The sequence below is a fragment of the Clupea harengus genome, chromosome 18 (genome assembly GCF_900700415.2).
Source record: "Clupea harengus chromosome 18, Ch_v2.0.2, whole genome shotgun sequence".
Lineage (NCBI taxonomy): Eukaryota > Metazoa > Chordata > Actinopteri > Clupeiformes > Clupeidae > Clupea > Clupea harengus.
Window position 1 is genome coordinate 5,510,865 of NC_045169.1, and position 17,175 is coordinate 5,528,039.

The window sequence follows — 17,175 nt, forward strand, 5'->3', positions numbered from 1 at the left end:
GGTTAGACGTTATTGATCTCTGTCCTATAGCCTATCCATCAGATTACAGCCGAGAGACCATGCCTTCATGGTAGAGTCTCGTGCTCATTGTCAGGCGGTTAGACTTAGTTCAATCTGCCCCTGTCACGGATTATAGTTATGGATCAGGTGCCCTGATTTGGGCGCTCTTTGGTGATATTCTTAAGGAGTTTATTCAAGGGTCTAGTCTCATTAGTCATGGTGTAACTTCACGTAGCATGAGTTCTTCACGTTCCATTTAAATAAGGCAGTGAACAGTAGCATGAAGTTGTGAATGAGTTGTGGACAGGACTGAGATACATGCTTATACTGTACAGGGTTATATATTTATGCATGTAAATATGTAAGTGGGAAAATTGACCCATCATTATGTCGTATAGCTATATATTACAATGTATGATTAGATGACATTCAAAATGTCTACACACAAAAATGCCTATAGAAGCCATACGCTTTTAAAATGTATGTTTATTACACAGACTTTTCACATCAAAATTCACAGAAAAAAATCAGGCTCAAAAACTTGGAATAGAAACACCCATACATATTATTTTTTTGACAAAATGACAAAATGTGCTTTTTTGAAACATACAAAGCCTGCCAAATCACAAACGATCCTTAATATATGCAAACAATCCGACAGTCGTCTTGCTGTGATGATGCAAAATAGCATACAACAACGTCTTTCCACTCCTTTCAGTGAAGGGATAGAAAGTGCAAGCTCAAATTTTGAGGACCACAACACTCAACAGCTGAAATAAGACCATTGTCGCAACACCATAACTCAACATCCAATGCCCGAGCCCCGTGTGCAGCTGTTATATAGCAGGACTGAATGAAAAAAAGTTTCACTGACTTCAGCCTAAAACTTCTTGTTTGTTCATTTAGATTTAAGATGGTCATAGGCTTGTTCGCAGAAATACTGAGTCAAGTCAGAGACAAATTCATTTTAAAATTGTGATCTGACAAGAAGAGTATGTGAAGATGCATGCCTGTACAGTATACGTATGTGTGTGTGTGTGTGTGTGTGTGTGTGTGTGTGTAATGATGCCAGAGAAGGAGATAGAGAGATTGTTTTTGTGTGCTAAAACAAGTGTCATATAACACGGCCAGGGGTTTGTGTACATTCCCACGCCTCACACCGATCGATGTGTGTCTACGGGGCACCCAGGCAGGCGGAAGCTGTCAGGAATGGGGCTGTCCAGCTTACAGATGATCTTATAGATGGATTTCTTCCAGCAGGGGTCAGTGTCACGTCCACCATGGATGGCATTGAAGAACTCCCTCAAAGCCAACTCGGCCACCTCCACGAACCGCTCAGGGACCTGTGTATGTGTGTGGGGGAGGGGGATGACAACATGAGCCTAAATCAGTGGTTCCCAAACGTTTCAATTGACAATTTGACAGTTTTGACAGTTTGACAATGAAAAGAACTCCACCACCACCACCACTACCATGCAAAGATGACCTGGCATTTCATTTAAAAAAAAAAAAAACAGATGCCAATCAGCTGTTGCATACCTTTCCTTAAACATTGTTTCTACATTTGAACAGTTAACAGTTTCCTTCTAACATATGGGCTAAATGGTAGGCGGCCCTTACCACATTATACATGTACAAAGTAGGCTTTAAAGTCATAACTAAATAGGTTTGTTATAGGCTACTGTGCTTTAAGAGCCCTGCCATACTAAATTTGACCGGTAGTTGGTTGTTTCAAGGCTTGCTTGTGCCCCCCCCCCTCTCTGATTGCTTTTGCAAAGAAAAAATGGGCCCATTCACAAATGTTCACGAATCGCAAGAACACACTTGCACAGATACAGAAAACATAAGCATGCAAGCACACACACACACACACACACACACACATTCAATGTGCACTTAAGTTACACATACACCATACACAAGTAAAAAATTGCACAGGCTCACATGTACAAACACACACCTGATAGTCATTGCTCTTGTTGTAGTGCATGTTGAGGATGCGGAAGAGCTCTGAGTTGCGACCCAGACGTAGTGGACCCTCCCTGGGTGCCATCACCCCGTCTCTGACTGCTTGTCGAGCGAAACGCTCCATTTGGATGTAGAAGAACTCACGAAAGTTACTGAACCATTTGATGAGCTGGGAGGTGACGCAGCGGTTGAACTGGAAAGGTAAGAATACAACGGGTTAGTTTTGAGAAAGATGTCTCAGTATATTCATTATAAAAGTTTAGGATAAAGAGGTTTAGGATAAATGTGTACAACTGGTGTGATATATATATACATTTCACAATCCTTGAATATGTTATCATAATAAATAACTGAAGATGTACAGATTCCTAACCTCTTAATTTATTAATTTATTGTGATAGATAAGGTATGTCAGGTTGGATTGTTTAAAAAAAAATAAAAAATGAAATCCACATACAAATGAGAAATTCCTACATTACAAATATAATAAATTAGAGTATTCCTGCCTTTTAAACAGATCCTAGTATTTCCCACAGATGCTTATTGATGTTTGATGTTTGTATCGCAGAGGTATTTATTTATTAAGTGGTATTTTGAAACTAACAGAGAAATTGTTGTGGATTCATCATCACCGAGGTAAATCGGTGAAATTATCATACATTCCCTCATCACATTGCTCAGCCGTAATGATGCGAAATGTAATGAAACACTGCAAGGAAAGAATGCTGCAGTGTATACGCAAGTTAATGTATGACCAGCATACAGGTAGGGTCATCCCAGTGTATCGGTCATCCATTAATAGATAAATATTCAGACAGTGTGTATCTGTAGTATAGGGGACTGTATTCACAGGGTTCACGTGAGGTACCTTGACGTCAGGAAAGTAGGTTTTGAGTGTGTTAGAGCTGGGGTAGCGTGCGTAAAAGAACATCAGCTTAGCTTTCTTCAGGTGGCACGGTGACAGGCCCTCTTGAGAGTGGACACAGTCAAGGATTTTTAAACAGAGGTAACTTGCTTTCACGAAGGAAGTTGAATTACAAACATAGATCCAATCATTTTGGATCGCAGATCAATCTAGCATAATCTTGGCCTTTTACCTAATGGTGAATCGGGTTACTCTATGGCTAGGGAGAACCAGATCCTAGATTAAACCTTTCCATTTTTAAATGCTCCATAAAGGAGTTCTGCCAATCCTACAATCATAATAAGCTCTAAACGCATCAGTACGTCCCAATACCCCATCCCGACCCCCTTCCAGGAAAGGATATGGATGCAGCGCCAAGGTAAAGGGATCCGTCTCCACCGTCCAACCCTCCCATCCCTCCTCCGCTCCCTCCTCCTCTTATCCCTCCATCTCTCCCTCGGCCGGAAGATGAAAGAGGGGGTTCCAGCTGCCCTAGCAGTGGCAGCGGTGGAAAGGAGTGGCCGTGAGAACGGAAGTCGAGGAAGGGTTCAGAGGGCATGGAGTCCTTGTGCAGAGGCATATTGGAGAGGGAGCGGGCGAACAGGTGCTGCATGGTGTAGTGGAGGAGTGGGAGGGGCACGCCTGGGGGACCGGAGGGAAAAGAAGGCAGGAAGGGCTCTTTGGCGCGAGGGGGTAACAGAGCTTGTAGAGGGGGCTGAGGGAGATGGGGCAGGTTGGGGTTGGAGTGGGGTGGCATGGGCCCTCTGTGGATGTTGGGTGGGAAGCCTGAGTGGCCGTTGTTCCTTTTCTCCTGGTGTCTGCTGGGAACCAGTGAAGAGGCCTCTGATTGCTCTAGAGCTTGACTCAAGGCTGCCCCACTTGGCCTTCGCTGTTCTTCCTCGATATTCACCAACCCCGAGCCGAACCCACCATTCCGCTGGTCATGGACGACCAGTGCGGCAGAGCTGGGTGGGGGGATGTTTTCACTGTCAGCGTAGAGGCGGATCACCCGGTCAATAACTCGTGCCACAGCACTACCCAGCTCCTGTTTGAGGGCCTGGGCAAACTTCTGTCCCCCACCCGGACCCTCCCATTCCCCATGGACCAGACCACACCCGACCCACACACTCCCTCTATCCAGGTCCTGGTCCAAATCAACATCCAAGTCTATAGTTTCATCTGGGGAAAGATCCCCGGTTCCATTCATATTTTGCTGGGAATGTTTCTTGGAGGAGATATGGCCTGTAGGGAGAAGGTCGTCCGCGTTGAAAGCATGATCATCTTCCTCTCCCTCCTCTAAAAACATTTCTTCCATCTCCTCTGCCTCCATCATCCCTTTTTCTCCTTCACTTTTCCCCGTATCCCTCCTTTGATCCTCCTGTGTCTGTTGCTTGTCGTAAGCTTTCCACACTTTCTTCTGGAGCTCAAGAAGTTTCTCTCTGGTCTCCTGCAGCTGAAGTTTCAATTCCTGCCGTTGCCGCTTCCTCCCCTCTCTGCTTCCCTTCCGTGGCTGCCCTCCGATTCGCGCCTCTTCTTCATCCTTACGCTGTGTACTCCTTGTTCTCCCTCTTTTCTCATCCTCTCCCTCTTGTGTTTCTCCATCTCTCTTGCCCATATTGTCCATCCTCAGCCTCTTCACCTGAAGGACATCCTGGCACCATTCTTCTGGCTCAGAGACAACCCCTCTCCTCATACCCCCAGGAAAGAGGTGAGAAAGCAGGGTAGGCCCTGCCATAGCAGCAGCTTGACCCCTTACCAGCAGGTCATCCTCTTGCTCTTGATCCTCCATACCATCCTCTAGATCCTGTTCCAAGGATGGTGCCTGGAAAAGGCCTGGGCGCTGCCGGTAGCCACCCCAACTCTGAGAGGCGCTGTTGGGGTGTAGCAGAGGGGACATGAGGGGGTAGGTTGGTGGGCTACCTCCTGGGCAGCGAGGTGCTGACGGTGCGCTCCCAGAAGGACTGCGGTAAAGGCCGAAAGGGCACATTGGGGATGACTGCTGACAGAACAGATCAGAAGGGGAATCCATTGCCCCTCCACTTCTCAAATTCCTGGGGAAGTACATATTGTTTCACATTTGAAAAAGACAATAATGGTATGAGGCATGTTCAAGTTCATTGTCCTAACCATTTCAGCATTATCAGCACCATCTACCACTCTATCTGTCCTCTTTTCCTGTTATCAGACCATGGACAGCTGTGTCCACTGTTTATTCAGATTGTTTATTTTATCACCTTCTCCCTCCCTCTCTCTCTGGCACACACAGATGGAGGGAGTGAAGGAGAGTAAATATTTTTAATGAGATTATTGTAGTCCTAGAACACAGCCCACTAGTGTACAACTGTTTGAAATTGTATGCACTACACTCGTTCTATTAAAAAGTAGCCGACATATTTTCCACGTTATATATGACCGTATAAAACCGTTGAAGTGGTGATAAAAACTACTGAAAATGCGCAACCGTGGAAAAAAAAGAACAGCGGTTTGGCGATTATACACCGTTGTGCATCTGCATGCAAACGAACAGCTGAGTGGTTGAGTAGGTCATTCAGATAAATGAATGGATGAGGATGGTTGGGTGACTACCGACGGACAGACGCAGGGGCAGATAGATCTCTCTTAAACTGGCTTTAAGTTAAATGCTTCAGAGATAATCATGGTCCGTTCTTTTGGCACTTGAGCAAAAAAGGAGATTTAGACATATGGGATAATACCGTTACAAAATGAACTCAATAATCCTGCCCCAAAATAGATTAATATCAATTATTCAAACATCATCTACTTCTCATTTAATACAACACAGATGGCGTGCGATTACGAGTAGATTACCAGCAATGTCGGACGTGAAAAAATAATCAGATGCACACACATTCACATATGATTGACCATATAAAAAAAACACGTTGGCGTATGAAAAGTTTAAACTGATTTTTTAAAAGGGAAGGTGACACCACAAAGTTGCCTTAAACATATTATAGGTTTCCTCGCTCGCTCGCACATCTGCGACGGAACTCTGATGCCGTTTATCTGACGCAAGGGTATTCATAAAATGAAAGCCTATAGCCTATGTCGCAGATGGATAGATAGCCAGAGACAGATAACCCCGTTTTAAGCGCACAGACAAAACAACGCACAAATAACCTTCACATCAAATATAAAGTAGGGTTTGAAAACTCACATGTGGTCTATAGGAAACCGACAACAACTCCACTCCGAAGCTTTGTTAAATGAGCTCTATATTCCTCTAACCTATACTGTCACCCTGACCCTCTCGCTGTTGGTTCCTCTCTGTGCTGGTCAACACGGAAAGCGCTGTCGAGTTTCCTGTTATTGCTATCTGTCCTATCTCTCGTTATCCATCTCCCATCCTCGTTTACTATCGCGTTGTAACTGCAAAGTGGGCGAGAACATGCGTAGAGGTGCGGACGAGGGATGTCTGTATCTGAGTGTGGCCCCATCCCACACCATACATCACAGGAACACCCTCCCTCCGAACACACGCACGCACACACTACTCTGTCTCTCCCTCTCTCTCACACACACATACACACACACACACACACACACACACACACACAAAGAGGCACACACATAGACACACGCACTCCACGTGGGGTAACAACCCGGCAATGGGAAGCCTCCTCCAATCAGAATCAACTTCATAAAAAACTGCTTGCCTTTCCCAGCGCTGCTCCGTCACTGCACGGCTGGGTAATGTTGAATCGCCGAAGCGGACGCTTCGCGGCCCCGCTGGCAGTTATGCAGGCAACAGAGACAGAGAATTTCGCATAACTCTCTCACCGTTTATTTCAGACATTAGGTTGGGGTGAGCCAGGCGAGAAAGTCTAAAATGTCAGCGCAAAATAATTGTTTACTGTTTTTCCCGACAGGCCTAAATGCAGGGGATCAGATTATGTTTGTGTTGTCTCATGTAAACGTGCACTTTGTGTGAAGGTGGCATACACGGGTTATTTTAATTTCGGCACAGTGCGCGTCCGTCGTGCGCGCTGTCTGTCTCTCTCTCTCTCTCTCTCGCTCTCTCTCCCACTCTACAATGCCCCCTCTCTCGTTGGCACAATACCTCACTCTCTCTCTCCCCCCCACTTCGCTGAAACAGCTACCCCCTCGGAAAACAACCAACCTGCGATAGCCAAGAGGTCGTCGTTGTTATGGAAACAAGAGATGTAACAAAGCCTGTTTAATAAAGCGACAGAGAGCTGACAACTGGGAATCTGGATAAACTAACATGTAAATGGACAGAGACAGTCTGAAGGTTGAACGGGCACTGCAAAATGTAGCCTATCCCCCCATACAAATGTTCTCTCTCCATCTATTCGTCACTCATTCGTGTAAGGGGAAACTGTGACAGGAACTTCAGCTGCTGAGAACACAAATCTTCTGTTGTCCTTTTTTGGGGATGTAGCCCACTCTCTAAATCAACCTTGGCAAAACCATGACTACATGCAGGTAGCCAGACAGGCCATTCCATGACTGGAAACCGGTTACCTTTCAAAAGAGCAAGGTACACACACTGATTATTTGCATCTGAGGAACATTTAAGAATATAAAGGCCCAATTTTGTGAAACAAATAATTATTATCAATCATTCGTTTTTCGTGAGACCAACCATCTAAGGTTTTCATCTGCATATGGCCATGACACGCTGTGATGGAGCCCCAGGCTGATGATACTTTCACATTTCACAAAATGTCTAATTTTTATGAGTAACGATTTGGCATTTTTAAGCGATTCAAAATGTGTCTGGAATAAAAAAAAACTGGCACCCAAGAGGGAAGGACTGAACAGTAGGGGGAAAAGGGGATAAAGGGAGGGATAGGAATGGCCAGAGAAAGAGAGAGAGAGAGAGTGTTGAAGGGATCGATGGGCAGCAAAAGTGTTTGTCCATTGATTTCATGTTAGAGGAAGTGTGTGTGTGTGTGTGTGTGTATGTGTGTAAGGGAGGGAGAGAGAGAGAGAGAGAGAGAGAGAGAGAGAGCGAGAGAGAGAGAGAGAGAGAGAGAGTAGGCAACTCAAACAGCCTTGGGCAAGGTGACAGAGAAAGGGAGGCAGAGAGCTATAGAGATAAAAAAGTGATTGAGGGCAAGGGTGAAGAGAAGAGAATGGCAGAAAAAAAGGATGGTTGATGGTTGAACAAGAGAGCGTGGAAGGCACTGTAAATACATTTCATGAGCATGCGTGCTTTTAGCTCACATTACCAGGAAATCAAATGAATACAACATGGGAATGGAGTCAGTTCACATCTGTGATGTGTGCAAAGTCAGATCTGTGTATGTTTTCAAACATATATACAGTTACCTATTAGCTTGCTAACAAAAGACATACAAATAATGGCATCTCCACATATATATTTATGGAAATATGGAACCTATATATACATATGAAAGTGGCATATACCGTGCATAGTTGCCTCCGGGTTCTTTGTATACTTTTGTATTATTTTATATATTTTGTTAGGCTGAACAATACTACATTTTTCCATAGTATAGCTATGTTTAAAATGCATATAATACACTCTTACACCTGTGATACTCCATAGGGCCTGTGCTGTATGTGTATGCATTAAGTAAATGTATATTGTAGATTTTTATTTGATGCTCAAAAAAAGGCTTCCATTTGGGTGTGAGTTATAATGGATGGATAGATGGATGTCATCTGTCTTGTGTATGCATTTCAGAATGAAAAAAAAAAAATACTTAAGGATTTTAACTAGTCTATTAGATTACATGTGTGAAGCAGACAGAGGGAAAGAGTGAAAGAATGGGAAGGAAAGAGAGAGAAAGAGAGAGAGAGAGAGAGAGAGAGAGAGAGAGAGTGTGAGTGTAAAGTTGATGTATGGCGTGCAGGTTTATCAGGGAGGATCCTGGAGCACTCTCACGAGAGCAAACAGCTTCTTTGAACTCTGACCAAAATGACTGTCGCCCAGGACTGGAGACTCTTAACAGCATCATACATACAATGTGCTCTTTCTCTCTCTTCGCGCGTACACACACGTACGTACACACACACACACACACACACACGTACGTACACACACACACACACACACACACACACACACACACACACACACACACACACACACACACACACACACACACACACACACACACACACACACACACACAGTCTCTCACTCTCTCTCTCTCCAACACTCAGGTTGCAATTATCCTCTTTGACTGGAGTGTTTTGATGGCATAATTGCCATGGACACCGAAGAGAGGGAGAGGTAGGAGAGTGGGGGAACGAGGGATGGAGAGGGAGTGAGAGAGGGACACTGAGCACTGACACTCTCAGCATGCTAATGCCATAACACTCTCCACCATCACCTCCCTTTTTCTCTCTCTCACTCTCCATCTCTCTGGTCGAAAAATACACACATACGCCCACACAGCAAAACCACACACGCGTACACACACACACACACACACACACACACACACACACACACACACACACACACACACAGAGACACAACCCTTTCAGTTTCCAAACTCTTTTATCTTCCTCTGGCTGCACTCTTTCCATCTCTCTCATGCACATATACACACACACACACAAACATGTAAGCACACACACATACATGAAAAACAAAACAAAACAGAAAAAAAGACAGTGGGAGGTGAGGAAAAAAGGGAGGGGATTTTTTTTTTCCATCTGCAGACAATGAAGAGATCATCCATGCTTATCCTCTAATCACCTCTTTTCGCTTTTTTCCCTCCCGGGCTATGGTCTGTTATCGCTCCTATCAACAGCCTCCATCCACCCATCCACCCTTCCATCTATCCACTTTGTCTGGGCCAGCATAGTAGCTCAGGTGTCTAAGTACTCTCTTAAGTGTAGATTTGAAGGGCACTGAGGATTCATCCATTTTTGATGTCTTGATCACAACTGAACTAATTTGGCCTAAACAGGCACTTGTTCCACAGAGACACCTTGTGGTAGATTAAAGTAACAGCAAGCACGGTACAAAGCCTCTGATCATTCCAGTCTACTTCTCTTATTTACAAAATACCTTACAGCACAGAGACGAGAACGTATTTACAATGCCATTATACACAATGTATAGGAATTTAACAAGGGAATATAAATTAAGATTTAGATAAATTAAGACGCTGGAAGGACACTCTTAGTAAGGCATTTTCAGAGTATGGAAGTCACAGTAAATGTTTTCAGTTTTTAAAGTACTGATTCCACTCAAGTCTTTCTTTGTGCACAAGGAATAGTCACTTGGGCTTAACGGTGCCTGCATAGTGATATTTATGTTACTGAGTATATGAGGTGAGTGTTGGTAGGTGTGTTTGAGAGGCAGCGAGTGTATGGGTGTGAGAATCATCGTGTGGGTGTATGCACTTTGGCGGACGAGCAGAGCGTAATCTGAAGTGTGTGTAGTGACTTGTGAGTGTAAAGATGTCCAAGTTGTGTGAGCTTGTTGTGTGTGTGTGTGTGTTTAGGGGCTTTGTAATCTTGATTTAATGGGCGTTGATTAATCTAGCTGATTAATCTCACATACATATGTGACAAATTTTTCTCTTCTTGCTTAAAGCTAGACACGTGTGTGTGTGAGAGAGAGAGTGTGTGTGTGTGTGTGTGTGTGTGTGTGGGTGAGTGAGTGTGTGTGTGTGTTGGAGTGCCACGGTCGTAAGTGGGGTCTGGAGAGGAGCAGCTCTATGTGTCCTGGTCCTGAGTGTGTGTGGGAGTGTGTTTGGGGGAGTGCAGGTTGAGTAGCGTCTCTGCATGCTGCAGGTACTGAGCCGTTCTCCTCTTCACAGAGTCCCTGCGCTGGGGGTCTGGGTCTCCTGTCGGGGGGGAGAGAGAGAGAGAGAGAGAGAGATGATGGTGATAATGATCCAGACAAGGTAAGTAGTAGCCCAATATGAGGCCAGGAACGGGCAACATTTTGAAGGGGGGACAAAACGGACAAAGGGTAATGGAAGGATATGGATGGCAAGAGTGAAGTTGGACACATGTAGGGAACGAGGGATGGTCAGGCATGGACAAACGAGTGAGGGGTGGTGAAGAAAAGAGTGAAGTGCAGAAAAAGGGTACATTTGAAAAGAAACAGACTTATTAGTACGTGCCTGTGACATTACATTTAAAACCGGAGCTAAACAAAACCCTCTCTTTCTCCAACGGAATAATACATAACGAGTCCATATCCGTCCACCAGCGCAGTGGCACTACAATGAGTTCCCTTGAGAGGCCCTCCACACTCGTTTCTATTCCACGCCATCTGTTCGCCCACTCTCTCTCCTCTCTCTCTCTCTCTCTCTCTCTCTCTCTCTCTCTCCCTCTCTCTCTCCCTCCCTCTCTCTCTCTCTTCTCTCGCTCTCACCGTGTACACCTTTGATCAGAATATCGACCGCTGTTCTGTATTGCAGGATGGCCGTGCTGAAGTCCCCATCCTTCTCCCTCTCCAGGGCAGCGTTCAGCTCATTGGCCGCCTGGGCCAGGTATCCCGCCTCCCCGGCCGCTTCGCCGCTCTCATTGGCCACAGGTACGGAGAGAAGCTCGGCGTTGTCGACCAAACCGTGGGGTAGGTCTGTGAGGAAGAAGAGACACTTTGTCAGTGCTCTTATCAGAGATACCCCCCCTTGAACAAATACACTGCTGTGTCTCTTCTCTGTAAAACAGTGCTGGTCTTCATTAAGAGGTTTAAAACATGGCTGCCAGGTTTCTGTCACCCATTCCCCTTTCCTTTAAGATCAAAGCTTGGGCATGATGATAAACACGGCAGACAGTCATGGAAAGAGAGCAATCTCAGTGCGTAATAACAGCACTCTCCTACAAGCTATTCATCTAATCATGCCCACCATAAGCTGGCAACATCATATGGATATGTTCATGGACATTTCAGATCACCTACATGCCCCCTCTACTGGCTAATAATTGGAATTGCATACTGTTGTGAGAGTTTATTGATTTGTATGATTCAATTATCTGAGGTGTTGCTTTGAAATACAAGCAGGTATTGAACACTATTGTAACGTGAGAGATGTAATGATGACCTTGGTGTGGCCCTAAGCAACAACAGGAAATGTGGGGAAGAATTGCACCTTCTTTGGCACATGGGTCAAAGATGGCCAGGTCAGTGTCAGAGAGGGGAGGCGGGGCGTTGTCAACAGGCCCCTCCCCTGGCGAGTCGAAGAGCAAATCGAATTCCTCCTGAGAATCGTCCGGCTTCTCTGCGGTCAAGGCGGGTGGTGGGGGCGAGGCCTCTGGAGGAGTGAATAACAGAGTTAGAATCATATTAATTATACAAATTGTATTTATATTACTGAGGTAAACAAATTTGCATGAGTCAACAACTTTTGACTTTTTCTTAAATATTTATTTATGGGCTTTTTAGCCTTTATTTGGATAGGACAGTGAAGTATTTTTGGACAGGAAGTGAGGAGGAGTGAAGAGGTGGGGAGAGGATCGGGAAACGACAGCAGGCCGGAATCGAACCTGTGTCCCCGCGGACATTGTAGCCCGTAAATGGGGGGCTTATTGGCTCGCGCCACAGTGCCCCCAACTTTTGACTTTTTTAATAAAAGTTTATCTTATCTAACGTCTTACCTCTTAACTCACTAAATAATTGAACTGATCATCTGTGGCTAAACTGTGACATTTCTAGAGAGCGCAGGCTTAATCAGAACAAAAGTTCTGCTCCCTCTGTGCTTTAGATGAAAGTGCCCGTCGAGGGTCTCATTACAGGTGGAGGTTTCTTTCCTTACCCCTGGCAGGTGGTGGTTCTTCTGTGCCGTTGTTCTCCGGACTCTCTGTGCGCATTTCCACCACTTCCTTGGCTGGGGAGGCCGGGAGCGTACCGCTCTCTATCTCTCCGTACGCCTCCACCCCGACCTCGGGCTCGCCTATCCCGGAGCCCAGATTGGAGTCCAGCTCCTGGGGCTGGATGGGCGCCTCCCTGCCCTGCTCCTCCTCGGCCTGCAGTGCAGGGGAGCCCTCGGGCAGGGGGATGAGAGGCGCGGGGAGGACGGTGGAGGAGGAGACGGAGGAGGGATCCAGCGGCCTGGTCACCTCACCACCCTGAGTAACAGATCACAGAGAGAGAGAGAGAGAGAGAGAGAGAGAGAGAGAGAGAGAGAGAGAGAGAAAGAAAGAGAAAGGAAGAGTTGTAGAAGCGACAGTATGTCTATGAGAATCAGACCTGAGCTCTCAGGTCCATCACATTCCAGCACTGGTTTGAAACACCTTTCCTTGGACAGAAAATGGAAAAGTTAATGGAGGCTGGCTGGATTCAGTATGTTTGGACAGGTAGTGTGCATTTGTGCTTTAATGAATTCAACCTCCTTGATGGCTTCCTGCTGACTGTGGTGGAGTAGGATGTGAGTGTATATAGCAAAGGTGTATTGGAGAAGATGAGTAATGTCCTCGTGCTTGTGCCACTGAAAAGGATGTTTTAGCTTTCGGCTGTGGCAGTGTGTATGTTTTGTTTTAGTTGAAGGGTGTTGCATTTAGAGTCTATGTGTGTCCGTCCGTGTGTCTCAACAAAAAGTTATCTCTGAATTGAAAGGCTGAAGGCCGAGAGAGAGAGAGAGAGAGAGAGAGAGAGAGAGGCTGACCCTGAAAAACTCTTTGAGCTGAGGGCTGTTGTACAGTGCTGGGATGTTGGTGGTGAAAAGCAGCATGGACTCAGCAGCCTTCCTCCTCTCCTCAATCACAGCTTCATCAAACCGCCCTGAGAGAGAGAGAGAGAGAGAGAGAGAGGGAGAGAGGGAGAGAGAGAGGGACAGAGAGAAGGAGAGAGGGAGGGGGAGAGGGACAGAGGGAGGGAGAGAGGGAGGGGGAGAGGGACAGAGAGAAGGAGAGAGGGAGGGGGAGAGGGACAGAGAGAAGGAGAGAGGGAGGGGGAGAGGGACAGAGAGAGGGAGAGGGACAGAGAAGGAGAGAGGGAGGGGAGAGGGACAGAGAGAGGGAGGGGGAGAGGGACAGAGAAGGAGAGAGTGAAGGGGAGAGGGACAGAGAGAGGGAGGGAGAGGGACAGAGAGAGGGAGAGAGGGAGGGAGAGAGGGACAGAGAAGGAGAGAGGGAGGGGGAGAGGGACAGAGAGAGGGAGAGAGGGAGGGGGAGAGGTACAGAGAGAGGGAGAGAGGGAGGGAGAGAGGGACAGAGAAGGAGAGAGGGAGGGGGAGAGGGACAGAGAGAGGGAGAGAGGGAGGGGGAGAGGTACAGAGGAGAGAGGGACAGCGAGAGGGAGAGAGGGAGGGGGAGAGGGACAAAGAAGGAGAGAGGGAGGGGGAGAGGGACAGAGAGAGAGGCAAGGTAAGTCAGTTCTATTTACACATCATGATTCATGCATGCAAGTTATTATTACTGCTTCTCACTGGAAGTGTAACGCGGAGGATAAAGAGATTCAATTATCTCCAATAATATCCAGGAGATTCAATTATCTCCAATAATTACATCGAAAAGAGAGTGGGAATGGATTAAAGCAGCACAGATGTTTATAGAATCAACTTGTCACCAAATCTCTTTTCTTTTTTCCTCCTCTCCATTTCTTTTATAGCCAGCACTTGCAAGCACAGTTCTAACCACTTTATCAGTATAGCTCGAACAGACACTGTAAAAGAGAGTCATAGTACATGACAAACCTATACCATATGACCCATTTGAACCACATGCACAAAAATAGCTTTAACGCCTGAATCTCTGGTCTCTAAAATTGAGTGACAGCAGCTTGTTACATGTTATTTTTTTGTGCTAACAGCTGAACAACTTCGTCAAGAAAAACAACGAGGTAGTGTCCCTAGCGTCTCTCTAAAAACAGGTGAGATTTACTTTCCTCCTATACATCATTACGTGTTTGAATTTGGCATTACGGCCTATGAGTTGTTGTTTTGGAACAGTACATACAACTACATTTCAACCTTCTACACTATACATATATGCGCCATCCAGCGGGGCGTACCATTCTACACTACACATATATGCGCCATCCAGCGGGGCGTACCATTCTACACTACACATATATGGGACATCCAGCGGGGCGTACCAAAAACCTGCGCGCGGGGGAAGGGGGGAAACTCCTCTTGTCGTCTGAAGAGGTTCCTGTGGGTGTAGGCCAGCTCCCCGTGCAGCTTCTTCAGTTCGGAGTACCTTCTCCACACCACCACCTGCCAATCAACGCAGCAAGTACTTTTCAATTTATCATCATCACCATCTTCATCAGTGTTATGGTTTCGAGACACTTTCATAAACTGAAATTGAATTATTTACCTGAGAAAATGTAAAGCTAATACTAAACGAATGATTGCTGAAAAACTTAAATAAGAAAAGACAAAAAAATGATTGTCGTTATTGTTTCAAGACGGCGGACGTCATATCTATTCAAGGCGCTGGGTGTCCTACTCCCACACTTCTGTGTACGCTACAGTGTGTAGCTATAGCTGACAACCTTAAGATGGACCTTAAGAAGGACCTACACTAGTGAACTAATGAAAGTAGTAGTAGTTATTATCAAGTGAAGAAGTCAGATATGTCAGGGAGGAGAACTGTGAGTCGTGTATGGGACTATTTCAAATGTAATAGTGAAAGCGGTACGGTACAAGTGAATGCATGCTAAATTCAGGAAACAGCATCTGTGGCTTTGAAAAAAAGGGAAAAATCCCCCAAATCTTAAAGTTTACTTTCACCGTAACCATCGACGGGAATACAAAGACAGTGAGTATGAGTGATGTAATGTTTTTAACGACCTGTAAATTCACACATGAGGTTTTAGGGGGTTTTGGTCGACTATACGGGTAGGGTTGACTGAAAATCCATGTCAGATTGAAGCAAATGGTGAAATCTTTAATTGTGTTTCTGCCTTTTATGTGTATTGATGGTGTTATCTGCTAATCTAATCCCATACACTTTCTGTCAAATTCGGCAAACTGCTCCTCACAGTCCTCTAGCTGTCTGTTCAGTGTTTGCGGTCATAAAATCTCTGGTGTTCGTACAGTCCTGGCTTTGTGAAATGAAAAGTCCATGAAATAAAAACTAAACCAAAACTAATGAAACCACTGGTGAGTCTAATTAAAACTAAACGGAAATTTGATTGAATACAAACATATTATCAAAAAAAATTGAAAGCTATAATAACCTTATTTTTTATTTTAAAAAAGGCCTAATATAGGAGTCTTGATATCATATTTTATGAAAACCTTTGGCAGTATACTTCCAGAAGGATCCAGAAGGAACAACTGGAACAAACTGCCGTATCTGTGTGCTTTTCTTTCACACACTTTTCAAAAAATATAAATATAATATCAATTCTTTAGTTTTCATAATTCAGAACATCCCTCTCTGACCTACATAGGCTGATGTGAAAGTCCGTTGTGTACTGTAGTCTATCTACAGGAAATGTACTCCGTTGCCCATGGGTACAGCTTGTTGACACCAGCCTTGAATTTCTAATCAACACAAGCTGACAAATTGAACCTTAAGTCATAACTCTGCTGTGAATTATTTTGGATTAATGTACAAAACACTACAGACAGTTTGTAAAATAGATATACAACATGCTTTTAACATACCTCTTTCACATCTTCAGGCCTTCTCTTTGACACAAACTGTGGACAGAGATGGTGAAGAGTTAAGAGTGTGTGAGGAACTTCTAACGGGGATGCGGACCCACCCCCCACTGAGCAATAAAGGAGCGGGGGGAGGCAAACTCGAGGCATCACGAGGTGCACCGAATCATGCTAGGGAACAATACGTTATTAAGACCGACTTAAGATTTTAGCAGCAGGCTAATGTAAGGTTAAGTATTTACTATGTAAATGCATCAAAAATAAAAGAAAGATTTATTATGCAAGCTGAAAGGGACAAGAGTTGCATCCGGTTCCAGGGTCATAAACCTGAGAACCTGCTTGATAGGTTAAGTTGACCATCAACAGAAATCAGGACATGCTGCATGATTGCCGTATTTAATGCAACACTAACACCAACAAGACGTTACTGATCAGCAAGTTAGCCTACTGTAGCAAAATAATCATTGGTATCGTGCAGTTATGTTAGCAGTATGATGTAGCTAGGTAAACGTTAATTGACTGGACTGACCCTCGCCAAAACTTTATATTCCGTATGTCCTTTCTCGTGGGTGCGTGTATCGGTCACGGAAAAGAACCGGTGATACTCCTCCTTTGCCCTTGCCTTTCTGGACATTGTTCATTAATAAGATTATGGAATAATAATAATTGAGTTAGCAACGGCAGACATACAGGCGTGCTCCGTAGCTGACTGTCACCGGTCGTGTGTTTGGGTTTCTGTCAGGGTTACTTCCTGTTTGGAGTAACGCG

At 45.2% G+C, this 17,175-nt stretch overlaps 2 protein-coding genes across 2 annotated transcripts; both read right to left on the reverse strand.

Annotated features, from left to right (window-relative positions):
* Window positions 1-468: 468 nt before the first annotated feature.
* On the reverse strand, window positions 469-6,410 carry prox3 (prospero homeobox 3). The gene is made up of 5 exons (XM_031585204.1): window positions 6,051-6,410; window positions 3,237-4,923; window positions 2,837-2,944; window positions 1,961-2,161; window positions 469-1,343 (listed from the first exon to the last, which is right to left on the reverse strand). Coding segments are annotated over exons 1-5 (2,187 nt in total). The 5' UTR covers window positions 6,053-6,410; the 3' UTR covers window positions 469-1,154.
* A 2,960-nt stretch (window positions 6,411-9,370) lies between these two features.
* On the reverse strand, window positions 9,371-17,175 carry snx15 (sorting nexin 15). The gene is made up of 8 exons (XM_012820645.3): window positions 16,937-17,175; window positions 16,411-16,446; window positions 14,889-15,009; window positions 13,459-13,574; window positions 12,610-12,922; window positions 11,947-12,108; window positions 11,226-11,432; window positions 9,371-10,689 (listed from the first exon to the last, which is right to left on the reverse strand). Exons 1-8 carry the CDS (start codon window positions 17,039-17,041, stop codon window positions 10,559-10,561), a joined length of 1,191 nt encoding a protein of 396 aa, XP_012676099.2. The 5' UTR covers window positions 17,042-17,175; the 3' UTR covers window positions 9,371-10,558.

What these genes read in the sequence shown, in the direction of transcription:
- prox3 (XM_031585204.1), bottom strand. An exon ending in TTTACCTTGGCGCTGCATCC is followed by an intron (nt 2,945 to 3,236) that starts ATATCCTTTCCT and finishes GACTGTGTCCAC; the next exon opens with TCTCAAGAGGGCCTGTCACC. An exon ending in CCTACTTTCCTGACGTCAAG is followed by an intron (nt 2,162 to 2,836) that starts GTACCTCACGTG and finishes TTACCTTTCCAG; the next exon opens with TTCAACCGCTGCGTCACCTC.
- snx15 (XM_012820645.3), bottom strand. Translation starts at nt 17,041, where the DNA reads ATGTCCAGAAAGGCAAGGGCAAAGGAGGAGTATCACCGGTTCTTTTCC. An exon ending in AGCTCAAAGAGTTTTTCAGG is followed by an intron (nt 12,923 to 13,458) that starts GTCAGCCTCTCT and finishes TCTGTTACTCAG; the next exon opens with GGTGGTGAGGTGACCAGGCC. An exon ending in TCTGATCAAAGGTGTACACG is followed by an intron (nt 10,690 to 11,225) that starts GTGAGAGCGAGA and finishes CCCCCCCGACAG; the next exon opens with GAGACCCAGACCCCCAGCGC.